General features: G+C 47.9%; 1 protein-coding gene across 1 annotated transcript; it reads right to left on the minus strand.

The window, feature by feature from the left end:
• Positions 1–794: 794 nt before the first annotated feature.
• LOC138355248 (uncharacterized) lies at positions 795–5,964 on the minus strand. Its single transcript, XM_069310111.1, has 2 exons — positions 5,960–5,964; positions 795–1,539 (listed from the first exon to the last, which is right to left on the minus strand). Exons 1-2 carry the CDS (start codon positions 5,962–5,964, stop codon positions 795–797), a joined length of 750 nt encoding a protein of 249 aa, XP_069166212.1.
• Positions 5,965–13,147: the final 7,183 nt, after the last annotated feature.

Below are 13,147 nucleotides of genomic sequence, written 5' to 3' on the forward strand. Positions count from 1 at the left end.
GGGGGTGTGGTGGTGGGGAGAGTGTGGCAGGGGGTGTGGTGGTGGTGGGGTGTGTGGTGGTGGTGGTGGGGAGTGTGACAGGGGGTGTGGTGGTGGTGGTGGTGGTGGGGAGTGTGACAGGGGGTGTGGTGGTGGTGGTGGTGGGGAGTGTGACAGGGGGTGTGGTGGTGGTGGTGGTGGGGAGAGTGTGACAGGGGGTGTGGTGGTGGTGGTGGTGGGGAGAGTGTGGCAGGGGGTGTGGTGGTGGTGGTGGTGGGGAGAGTGTGGCAGGGGGTGTGGTGGTGGTGGTGGTGGGGAGAGTGTGGCAGGGGGTGTGGTGGTGGTGGGGAGTGTGACAGGGGGTGTGGTGGTGGTGGGGAGTGTGACAGGGGGTGTGGTGGTGGTGGTGGTGGGGCGTGTGACAGGGGGTGTGGTGGTGGGAAGAGTGTGGTGTGAGGCGGAGTGTTGCCTGGTTACCACACCTCACCGGCGCCTTGTGGACGAGCGAGCCGTCATGTGATCCTCTACTGGGAATACTGGTCCACGCCGCTACTCTCTCTCACCTCTCACACACTCGGTAACTAACGAGATAAATAAGAGGAAAGTTACCAGTGTAACAACCCAGTTATCTTCCAGAGTAACATAACAGATGACATGTAGTTAACTTGAAGGAGGAGAGAGAGAATGAATTGTGAACGAGAGAACTAGAGTCCGAGAGAGACGAAACCTTTACCGCTGCCTCTACGCTGAGTTGTTACTAAAATATCCGGATCACGGAACCGGGGGAGAGAGGCAAGGGAGACCACATGTTACTGTTACTCTTGAGCAGATGTGGCACGACTCAAGCCAGCAGGTGCGGCACGACTCACTCCAGCAGGTGTGGCACGACTCACTCGAGCAGGTGTGGCACGACTCACTCCAGCAGGTGTGGCACGACTCACTCGAGCAGGTGTGGCACGACTCACTCGAGCAGGTGTGGCACGACTCACTCGAGCAGGTGTGGCACGACTCACTCGAGCAGGTGTGGCACGACTCACTCGAGCAGGTGTGGCACGACTCACTCCAGCAGGTGTGGCACGACTCACTCCAGCAGGTGTGGCACGACTCACTCCAGCAGGTGTGGCACGACTCACTCCAGCAGGTGTGGCACGACTCACTCCAGCAGGCGTGGCACGACTCACTCCAGCAGGCGTGGCACGACTCACTCCAGCAGGCGTGGCACGACTCACTCCAGCAGGTGTGGCACGACTCACTCGAGCAGGTGTGGCACGACTCACTCGAGCAGGTGTGGCACGACTCACTCCAGCAGGTGTGGCACGACTCACTCCAGCAGGTGTGGCACGACTCACTCCAGCAGGTGTGGCACGACTCACTCCAGCAGGTGTGGCACGACTCACTCCAGCAGGTGTGGCACGACTCACTCCAGCAGGTGTGGCACGACTCACTCCAGCAGGTGTGGCACGACTCACTCCAGCAGGTGTGGCACGACTCACTCCAGCAGGTGTGGCACGACTCACTCGAGCAGGTGTGGCACGATCAAGGGGTAAGAGGATCCCGGCTCTTAGCTCGAGTAATCCCAAAACCGTTCAGTATTCACTATACCGGAGATACATGGAGCAGAATACTCTGGACACTCACACTGGCTGACTTAGGAAGGAATATCTTAACAACTTGCGACACAGAAGGGATGGTCAGCCCATTAATACTTCACACAATATAGTACATAAGAGAGTCGATTGTTTAAACAATTTGGGTATTTAGATCTCTGGATGGATTGTCCCAAGTCTGCCTCGTACAGGCTACTGAATTGACGTAAGTGGCAAGGACAAGAGTAGTTCTCCGGTAGTCAGTCACCGGAACACTGCACTCGATCTGAGATGGAGGTGCACCCCACACACACACGCAACCTTCTGTTGTTGTTGTTAGCTACTTGGACCAAGTTCCCAGTAGCACGGGCTATGGTGAGCCCGTAACTTAGCTGACACAGGAGCGGGGCAAGTAGCACGGCCTATGGTGAGCCCGTAGTGGACTTAACTGGCACAGGAGCGGTGAGCCATCTTATATACACCTATTGCGCCGCGTGAGGGGTCTCTGGTGCAGATTAATTATCCCCGGGCGATTAACAAGGCCAGAACATACCGGACAGCATCGTTATCTCGCACGCACTTGACCTGACCAGGCCGTTGTCCGCGCCTATATGATGGTGGGAATTATCTTTATCTATTGATAGACTGGTACAGTTGTTTCCTCCCCCAGATATGTCTCACTGTTATAATGTTGTGTTGTAGTAATGCTCTCTTGTTGTATCTCTCATCTCTCTCACACTCGTCTCTCTCATACACACTCGTCTCTCTCATACACACTCACCTCTCTCATACCCTACGCTCTCTCATACTTTTCTCTCACACACACACACACTCCCCTTCTCACACTCCCTCTCTTAAACAGCCTCCCCTCTGTCACAAAACCGCCCCTCTCTGAAACTCCTTCTCTTTCCTCTCACCCCTACTCCCCTCTCACCCCAACTCCCCTCTCACTCGCCCTCCCCTCTTTTGTCCACCAAAACCAGCCATGCTGGACGGCTTGCGCCATGGGTTCATCAGGGGCAGACTCTACAAAGTGGAAAAGGCTTTAGAGTTTCTGAAGAACCATCCACACTATAAAATGAATTAAAAAAAATACGTTCCAAGCTGGACTTCAAACGGAGCAACTTGTATATGGCTTATATAGAGACATACAGACCCCCTACCTAATACTCGACAGCCACGGAGAAAATGAAAGGAGGAAAATCTGATACATAAACTTGTACCAATTGTAATTGTAAAATTACTTATTGTAAATTGTAAAATTTACAATTTATTTACAAATTTACAAAAAATTGTAAATTTAAAATTGTAAAATTGTAAAATTGTACCCGCGTACCATGGCTAGATTGTAGCTTTCCCATGTACCCGCTCGGGTTGTGGTTCTTAGTTTAAGAACCCCGAGCGGGTCTATAAAACATGGACACACACAGACTTCACTATACGCAAGAACTGACTCCAGTATGCGCCCGTACCTTGTCACGCACAGGAATTAGCTGGAAAAAGTTCAGAGGTATGCCACTAGGCTAGTCCCAGAACTAAGATCTCACGACGCTGGAAGACAGAAGAGCTCAGGGAGACATGATCACCACATACAAAATTCTAAGAGGAATCGACAGGGTAGATGAAGATAAACTGTTTAAGACGGGTGGTACGCGAATAAGGGGACACAGGTGGTAACTGAGTACCCAAATGAGCCACAGGGACGTTAGAAAGAACTTTTTCAGTGTCAGAATAGTTAACAGGTGGAATGCATTAGGCAGTGATGTGGTGGAGGCTGACTCCATACACAGTTTCAAGTGTAGATATGATAGAGCCCAGTAGGCTCAGGAATCTGTACACCAGTTGACTGACAGTTGAGAGGTGGGACGAAAGAGCCAGAGCTCAAGCCCCGCAAGCACAACTAGGTGAATACACACACACACACACACACACACACACACACACACACACACACACACACACACACACACACACACACACACACACACTGAATGCCCCTGTTACCTAGCAGTAAATAGGTACCTGGGAGTTAGTCAGCTGTCACGGGCTGCTTCCTGGGGTGTGTGTGTGTGTGGTGTGGAGAAAAAAAAAATAGTAGTTAGTAAACAGTTGACTGACAGTTGAGAGGCGGGCCGAAAGAGCAAAAGCTCAACCCCCGTAAAAACACAACTAGTAAACACACACACACACACACACACACACACACACACACACACACACACACACACACACACACACACACACACACACGGGTGCCCGCACGCTCTCCTGAGGTTTGATCAATCTTCCATACACCTGTCACCACTCCCCTCCACGTGTCAATCTCCTCCACCTGTCCCCTCTCCTCCTACATCTCGTCCTTCTCACAGCCAAATCCCCCTCTCACCGCGGCTACAATAGCTCACTGGCCAACGAGACAATCCCCCGGACAGTAGCCGCGTGGGCCCCCCGCCACAATACCTCCCTCAGGGTAGCCTTATGGCCACATTCTCACGCCACCCGCCGAATTATTGGACTATATATACTTTTTGGTCCTTTCAGGCCACTTCATCGTGGCGGAGCAGGTGTGCGGGGCGACCTGCTGTGTCCCCTTATATACAGCACGAATATTGCTTCCGGTCGCTTGGGGGGGGGAGGGGGAGGGGAGAGGGGGGGGGGTGTTTTATATCAGGGGGGAATATTGTTCTTGTAAGTTGGGGTAAATTATGTTGAATAGTGGTGACCCTGGAGGATTGTGAGTAGTTGAATAGTGGTGCCCTGGAGGATGGTGAGTAGTTGAATAGTGGTGCCCTGGAGGATGGTGAGTAGTTGAATAGTGGTGCTCCTGGAGGATGGTGAGTAGTTGAATAGTGGTGCTCCTGGAGGATAGTGAATAGTGGTGGCCCTGGAGGATAGTGAATAGTAGTTGAATAGTGGTGGCCCTGGAGGATAGTGAATAGTAGTTGAATAGTGGTGGCCCTGGAGGATAGTGAATAGTAGTTGAATAGTGGTGGCCCTGGAGGATAGTGAATAGTAGTTGAATAGTGGTGGCCCTGGAGGATAGTGAATAGTAGTTGAATAGTGGTGGCCCTGGAGGATAGTGAATAGTAGTTGAATAGTGGTGCCCCTGGAGGATAGTGATTAGTAGTTGAATAGTGGTGCTCCTGGAGGATGGTGAGTAGTTGAATAGTGGTGGCCCTGGAGGATAGTGAATAGTAGTTGAATAGTGGTGGCCCTGGAGGATAGTGAATAGTAGTTGAATAGTGGTGCCCCTGGAGGATGGTCAGTAGTTGAATAGTGGTGCCCCTGGAGGATGGTCAGTAGTTGAATAGTGGTGCCCCTGGAGGATGGTCAGTAGTTGAATAGTGGTGCTCCTGGAGGATGGTCAGTAGTTGAATAGTGGTGGCCCTGGAGGATGGTCAGTAGTTGAATAGTGGTGCCCCTGGAGGATGGTCAGTAGTTGAATAGTGGTGCTCCTGGAGGATGGTCAGTAGTTGAATAGTGGTGGCCCTGGAGGATGGTCAGTAGTTGAATAGTGGTGGCCCTGGAGGATGGTCAGTAGTTGAATAGTGGTGCCCCTGGAGGATGGTCAGTAGTTGAATAGTGGTGCCCCTGGAGGATGGTCAGTAGTTGAATAGTGTGGTTCCTGGAGGATGGAGACATGGGTAGAAGTAATATAATACAGACTTCGGGTGACGGAGGAATTAAATATGGAGGCGAGGGAGATGAACGGGAGGTTGAACAGCAGCATGTTAAGTCGGGCGGGCTGTGGTTGAGGTGATCTTGTAAATGACGACTATACACGTTGATACATGTTCAGCGGACATGACATTTGGAAGTGTATAGTCGGAGGAGGTGAGCCTGATGGTACATGAAGACCACCTCGCACAGCGGCTACGGACAGACAAACACTACTGCAATTTAATCCCCATAAATGTAGTAAAGTTTTGAAGCCATGAATGAAAGTGCAGCTGCAGGAGAACTAAAAAAGATAAAAGATATATATTTTTTGAGTGGACGCACTATCAGCCTTAACACCAGAGATAATATCAACAGAATAACAATAACTGAAGGTGCGAAAAGAGTGAAACTTAAGGATGATTTTTAGATCCTATGTAGGGAAAATTTCAAAACACTTCACCGTGCACAAGATTCTCAGCGTATGTCAGGTCAGCTGTAGATTACGCTCCTCTAGTATGGAACACATCTGGTAAACAGCGTCTGGGATGCTCTCGGACGGAGGTTCGAATCCTTGTCACGGCCCTTGTGGATTTGTACATCTGGTAAAGTTCAAGATTCGTTTTGAATGTTCAAATATCCACCGGGGACAGTACTATAGATAAGAGAGATATGAACTACAGGAAAAGGTAAATAAATGCAACTCTAACGTCAATAGGCTTGAGAAAACCACATACGGCATAGACACGACAAAGCACTTGAAATATTGGTACCGTCTCGAAGCTCTCAAAATGTGTTCTCTGGTAAGGGGACGAGAGAGGTATCAAATAAGGTATACATGGAAGGTACTGGAGGCCCAGATCCTAAATGTGCACAGTAAAATAACAACGTATTAGGGCAAACGTAAACATATAATACCAGTGTACATTAAATGGCGGGGGCCCTAGTGATACATTAACTTCCCCTTGCATATACATTTACGTAAAAAAAAAAATTACAGGCTAGTTTATATTATTTTCGTGACAAACATTGTGATAGGGAAGACCATAATAAAAAGGCAAGCAGAAGCACTAGAGAGTAACCTTGAGTCACACTTCACCAGCATGGCTCCATGGACAGTAAATCTTGCTTCACAAACTTCAATGAATCCAATGATCGGGTCACGGAGATCAGACAAGACGGAAAACGGTTGATCTGTCAGAAAGCCTTCGTCACAGTATCGCACATGGGACTAGTCCCCAAGCTGGAGAAACGGGCAGGAGTGACAGAGAAGGTGTTCCGTTGGATAAAGGAGTATTTAAATAAGAGAAAACAGAACGACAGTGAGAGAAGAGACCTCATAGTGATGTTACTGCTGATGAAAGATAAATATGGTGGAAGGCTGCAAAAAATGTTGAATGACATGCACACACTAATGGAAGTAGGTAATAGAGTTTAACTGAAGCAAGTGCAAACTAATGAAGCTGGTTGTTGAGGAGACTGCACATAAGGTACCCAATGGAAGAGGAAACCCTCCTTGGAGTAAACAGAGACCTGCAGGTGAACCTCTCGCCGATCATCTCTCCCCAAGCTCACACTACATTGACATCATCAGCTACACATACAGGTTTGGTCAACTTAACTGCCTCTAGAAATCTGAATAGGGAATCATTCCAGATCTTGTATATTACATATGTCTGACAAATTTATGAATATGTGGAGCAAGCGTGGAATCTTTATATCATCAAATTTAAAAAGTAGCTGAAGAAAGTCCAGAGGAACGCTTCCGGTAGACAGAAGAGTCAGATGAGACATTGTTACCACATAAAATTCACTGGGAAATCGACAGGACAGACAATATAAGACTATTGAAATTAGTGCACGAATACGCAAATGCAGGTGGAAACTAGTACCCGAATGAGCCACATGTATAATAGACAATCTTTTCCCATGTCATAATCATAAAATATGTGGTGCTCTACATATGTAATGGTGCTACATAGCCTTCCCGGCTTGGTGCCTTCTTTGATAATTACTTATTTACTCTACATATGTAGTGCTCTACATCCTCCACTTAGACTTGAAGTGGATGAGGTAAATCATCAGATGGAGATTTGACAGAGACCAATCAACTGAAACTCAACCCATACAAGGAATTAGGCGAGCACATCCATCGATGGATGTATTCAATGTTGATTTAATGTTATATTTGGATTATGTGGGCAGTGGGTGGAAGAGTGATGCCCTGATCCACCAGGATCCATATGATAAGCCAGGAAGCCTGTGTGTGATCTTGATGCAGTCATATTCCCACTAAGATAACCTCGGGAGATTATTGTGTTGCCTCCAGGACGACCTTACAATCACGACCTCTGTTTGTAATCTCCACGACGACCTTACAATCACGACCTCTGTTTGTAATCTCCACGACGACCATTAGAGATTATCTATTCTTCTTCTTCAAGATAACTTCCTGTAGCTATGTTTGACTACAACTACCTCGGGTGGTGTAATGTGTGTGTCTTTGAGACAACTTTGGTAAAGTGTGTTCTCCAGGGCGGCCACAAGTGGTTGATGTGTTGCACTACTGCACGACAAGAAGGCGAAGACACTTTTCATTAAAGGTGAAATACTTGGCAACATTTTCTTTGGTGGAATGCCTGCTCCTTGGGACGTGTGGCGCCCTTAACGAGTTTCTGCAAATCTCGGCACAAGTTGGCGAACTTTCCAGCCACTTGCAGATGTATTTATTCTCGTTTATCATGTGTACGCACCTATTGGCACTCGCCTAGTTGTACTTGCGGGGGTTGAGCTTTGGCTCTTTGGTCCCGCCTCTCAACTGTCAATCAACTGGTGTAATGTGTGGGTGTTTGTGTGTGCTCACCTAGTTGTGCTTGCGGGGGTTGAGCTCTGATCTTTCGGCCTGCTTCTCAACTGTCAAGCACAATCAACTGTTACTAACTACTAACTAATCCCCCCCAACGCGCGCGCGCACACACAGGAAGCAGCCCATAACAGCTGTCTTACTCCTAGGTACCTATTTACTGCTAGGTAACAGGAGCATCAAGGTGAAATAAACTCTGCCCATTTTATTTCAGCCATTATCGGGAATCGAACCCGGGCCCTAGGATCAGGAGTCCAGAGCGCTGTCCACTCAGCTATGAGGCCTCCCCTGTACTCACCTAGTTCTCACCTAGTTGTGCTTGCGGGGGTTGAGCTCTGGCTCTTTGGTTCCGCCTCTCACCCGTCAATCAACAGGTGTACAGATTCCTGAGCCTATTGGGCTCTATCATATCTACACTTGAAACTGTGTATGGAGTCAGCCTCCACCACATTACTTCCTAATGGATTCCATTTGTCAACCACTCTGACACTAAAAAAGTTCTTTCTAATATCTCTGTGGCTCATTTGGGCGCTCAGTTTCCACCTGTGTCCCCTTGTGCGTGTGCCCCTTGTGTTAAACAGCCTGTCTTTATCTACCCTATCAATTCCCTTGAGAATCTTGAATGTGGTGATCATGTCCCCCCTAACTCTTCTGTCTTCCAGCGAAGTGAGGTTTAATTCCCGTAGTCTATCCTCGTAGCTCATACCTCTCAGCTCGGGTACTAGCCTGGTGGCAAATCTTTGAACCTTTTCCAGTTTAGTCTTAGCCTTGACTAGATACGGACTCCATGCTGGGGCTGCATACTCCAGGATTGGCCTGATGTATGTGGTATACAAAGTTCTGAATGATTCTTTACACAAATTTCTGAATGCCGTTCGTATGTTGGCCAGCCTGGCATATGCCGCTGATGTTATCCTCTTGATATGCGCTGCAGGAGACAGGTCTGGCGTGATATCAACCCCCAAGTCTTTTTCCTTCTTTGACTCCTGAAGAATTTCCTCTCCCAGATGATACCTTGTATCTGGCCTCCTGCTCCCTACACCTATCTTCATTACATTACATTTGGTTGGGTTAAACTCTAACAACCATTTGTTCGACCATTCCTTCAGCTTGTCTAGGTCTTCTTGAAGCCTCAAACAGTCCTCTTCTGTTTTAACCCTTCTCATAATTTTAGCATCGTCCGCAAACATTGAGAGAAATGAATCGATACCCTCTGGGAGATCATTTACATATATCAGAAACAAGATAGGACCGAGTACAGAGCCCTGTGGGACTCCACTGGTGACTTCACGCCAATCGGAGGTCTCACCCCTCACCGTAACTCTCTGCTTCCTATTGCTTAGATACTCCCTTATCCACTGGAGCACCTTACCAGCTACACCTGCCTGTCTCTCCAGCTTATGTACCAGCCTCTTATGCGGTACTGTGTCAAAGGCTTTCCGACAATCCAAGAAAATGCAGTCCGCCCATCCCTCTCTTTCTTGCTTAATCTTTGCCACACACCTGTGTGTGTGTGTGTGTGTGTGTGTGTGTGTGTGTGTGTGTGTGTGTGTGTGTGTGTACTCACCTAGTTGTGTCTGCAGGATCGAGCATTGACTCTTGGATCAGGGGGTTGTGTGTGTGTGTGTGTGTGTGTGTGTGTGTGTGTTATGACCTTGTATCGCCCCCAAAGTAAATATGACCTTCATTAAGAGTCATATTCATTAAGATTTTCACATCTTAGTAATATTTGAGGTCTAGAGTAATCTTCCAGTTACTAAAAATTAAGTTTTGTATTTCCTGTGTAATTTACAGGAATTTTTGTCTTAAATGTTGGTGGGTTGTTACAGCAGGTCCTTGTACAGTTGTGAGAGGGTCACCATTGCCAACTTGGAGTCCAATGAGTCAGGATCGACTCGGGCGTCATCGGATGTACACAGCTGAATCACGGCATGACCCGGGATCACGTGACTCCAGGATGATGGGAACAGGGGGAGGGAGGGAACTATCAGGGGAAAGCGCCAATTAAGCCTGTACGACTATATAGCACTGGGAAGGGGTCAGGATAAGGATGTGGGGGATGGGACGGTGGGAAGGTGGGAAGGAATAGGTTCGATTTGCAACTTGGAGGTTCCTTGGTATAAAAGAGGTTGACCCAGCACCAAGACGGGCTTGATGCTGGGTGTTCCCACTAGAGGGACGGGGGGGGGGGGGGGTTAGGAACAGAGCCTGTAAGGGACATATTCCCTGCTGTGCGGCGCAGGGTGCTCGAGGTTATCTTGAGATGATGTCGGGGCTTTAGTGTCCCCGCGGTCCGGTCCTCGACCAGGCCTCCACCCCCAGGAAGCAGCCCGTGACAGCTAACTAAAACCCAGGTACCTATTTTACTGCTAGGTAACAGAAGCATAGGGTGAAAGAAACTCTGCCCATTGTTTCTCGCCGGCGCCTGGGATCGAACCCGGGACCACAGGATCACAAGGCCAGCGTGTTGTCCGCTCGGCCGACCGGCTCCCAGAGGTGAGGCATGTTGCGGCACCAGGTGCTGTTACGGCTTGTACCGTTTTAATTAATAACATATTAGTGATGGTTAGGTTAGTAGATGGGGGATACCCTGAGGTGCCCGGGTCTCTCTCCCGCCTCTTCTTTCTGCCCCCCCCCCTCCCTCCCTTTTCTCAGTCTTCTTACTCTACTACTCTTCCCTCTTTCTATCCCTTTCTCCATTCCCCTCTCCTTCCTCCTCCCCCCCCCCCACTTTCTCTCTCTCCTCTTTATCTCTGTCTCATGCTGTCTCTGACACTCGCTGCCTCTCTCTCTCAATCTCCCCACTCTCCCTCACTATCCCCCTCTCCCTCACTATCCCCCTCTCACTCCTCTCACCCACCACACTATTTCTCAGAAAATGTACTGTAACGAAAAGATAAAGTCTGTTCAACAGTTTTATGGAAAATAAATCCTGGATTTAGAGCTAAATAAAAATCTCAGTGGGTCATTGTGGGAACCAATATTTCTTAAAAGGGAGGCAATGTGGTCGACTCCGACCAGCCTATGACAGCTCAACCAGTCCCCAGGGAGGTAATCCTCTTTAGGTAATGGATTCAAAAGCACTACATAATTAGTGCTATTATCTACTCTCTTTCCATGGTTAGGTTAGGTTTCACTACGTTTGCTTACAGTAATGTGGTGCATTATTAACAAAAATGTAAAATACTTTAGTGTACCCGAGAATTTCGTTACAAAACCAAATTCTTCACACCATTTGAAAAAAGTGTTCAGCATATGTTTTTAAATATTTTAAACTAACGATTTATAATACAATAATGTTATAACTTTAGAATATTCTCTATTTAGGACAAAGGTTCACTTACCAGCGAACAAGTAGACTGGAACCATAATATGCTTTCAGACCATCACAAATATCTAGGTCCCTATGCAGGTGGTATGAAGTGGGTTTGGTGGCTCGTGATAATCGATTTGCCCTGAGAACGGGCTGGACAGTCACATACCATCCATGAGTCGTCTTAAATTATTGAGTGAAGCGTCTGGCCTCGTAACGTGACAGACAGACATTATCTTAAGGTTTAGATGAGTAAAGAGTTACGACGAGTGAAGTACAGTCAGAATGACAGACTGAGGTTATCTTGAGGTTATCTTGAGATGATTTCGGGTCTTTATAGTGTCCCCGCGGCCCGGTCCTCGACCAGGCCTCCACCCCCAGGAAGCAGCCCGTGACAGCTGACTAACACCCAGGTACCTATTTTACTGCTAGGTAACAGGGGGCATAGGGTGAAAGAAACTCTGCCCAATGTTTCTCGCCGGCGCCTGGGATCGAACCCAGGACCACAGGATCACAAGTCCAGCGTGCTGTCCGCTCGGCCGACTGGCTCCCTTGTGTTGATATTCACATGTTTTCTATGACGTATTATTATTACCTCTTTGTTTCCATGAGACTTCAGTAAAAGTAGTCATGTATTTTTATGCGTTTTTTCTTGCAAAAGAATTAAGTGCAATTGAACTAGAGCTTCAGTAGGGCTTCATTACCGTTTCAGAGGAGCTTCAGTACAGTTTCAGTAGACGTTCCTTAGCCTAGTTCAGAATACTTCTGAACTATTTCCTTTTGTATTTTGCGAGGCTGTATATTCAACATTCGTATGTGCCAATTTTTTATCGAGTTTACCAAATTAATTTATGTATCCAAGCAAGTTTCATTACTCCGGTCTTGACCTATTTTTCCTGACCGTGTGGGGATAGGACCGTGAGTGGATAGGACCGTGTATATATAATCATATTATTCTGGGGAGGATGGGAAGATGCTATCATTTTCCTGAGCTAGTCTTTGGCGTCACAGGAGGTCATTCGGTGAGTGTACCCCCAGACATCAGTTCTGTTGAAGTGAATGTATCCCCCAGATATCAGTCCTGTTGAAGTGAGTGTACCCCCAGACTTCAGTCCTGTTGAAGTGAATGTATCCCCCAGATATCAGTCCTGTTGAAGTGAATGTACACCCAAACATCAGTCCTGTTGAAGTGAGTGTACATCCAAACATCAGTCCTGTTGAAGTGAGTGTACCCCCAGACATCAGTCCTGTTGAAGTGAATGTATCCCCAGACATCAGTCCAGTTGAAGTGAGTGTACCCCCAGACATCAGTCCTGTTGAAGTGAATGTATCCCCAGACATCAGTCCTGTTGAAGTGAATGTATCCCCCAGATATCAGTCCTGTTGAAGTGAATGTACACCCAAACATCAGTCCTGTTGAAGTGAGTGTACCTCCCAGACATCAGTCCTGTTAAAGTGAGTGTACCTCCCAGACATCAGTCCTGTTGAAGTGAGTGTACACCCAGACATCAGTCCTGTTGAAGTGAGTGTACACCCAGACATCAGTCCTGTTGAAGTGAGTGTACACCCAGATATCAGTACTGTTGAAGTGAGTGTACACCCAGACATCAGTACTGTTGAAGCGGAAGAGTAGCCAGCGCCCACGGTGAAGGTACCAACAGTGTACAGCAAGGAGGAGTATTTTTGAGTGTCTAGGGCACCACTAAGGAAGTCTAAAGTCTCTCAGGAGGAGCTGAGGTCGTAACAGAA

This window comes from Procambarus clarkii, chromosome 66 (genome assembly GCF_040958095.1).
Source record: "Procambarus clarkii isolate CNS0578487 chromosome 66, FALCON_Pclarkii_2.0, whole genome shotgun sequence".
In the NCBI taxonomy this organism is placed as follows: Eukaryota; Metazoa; Arthropoda; class Malacostraca; order Decapoda; family Cambaridae; genus Procambarus; species Procambarus clarkii.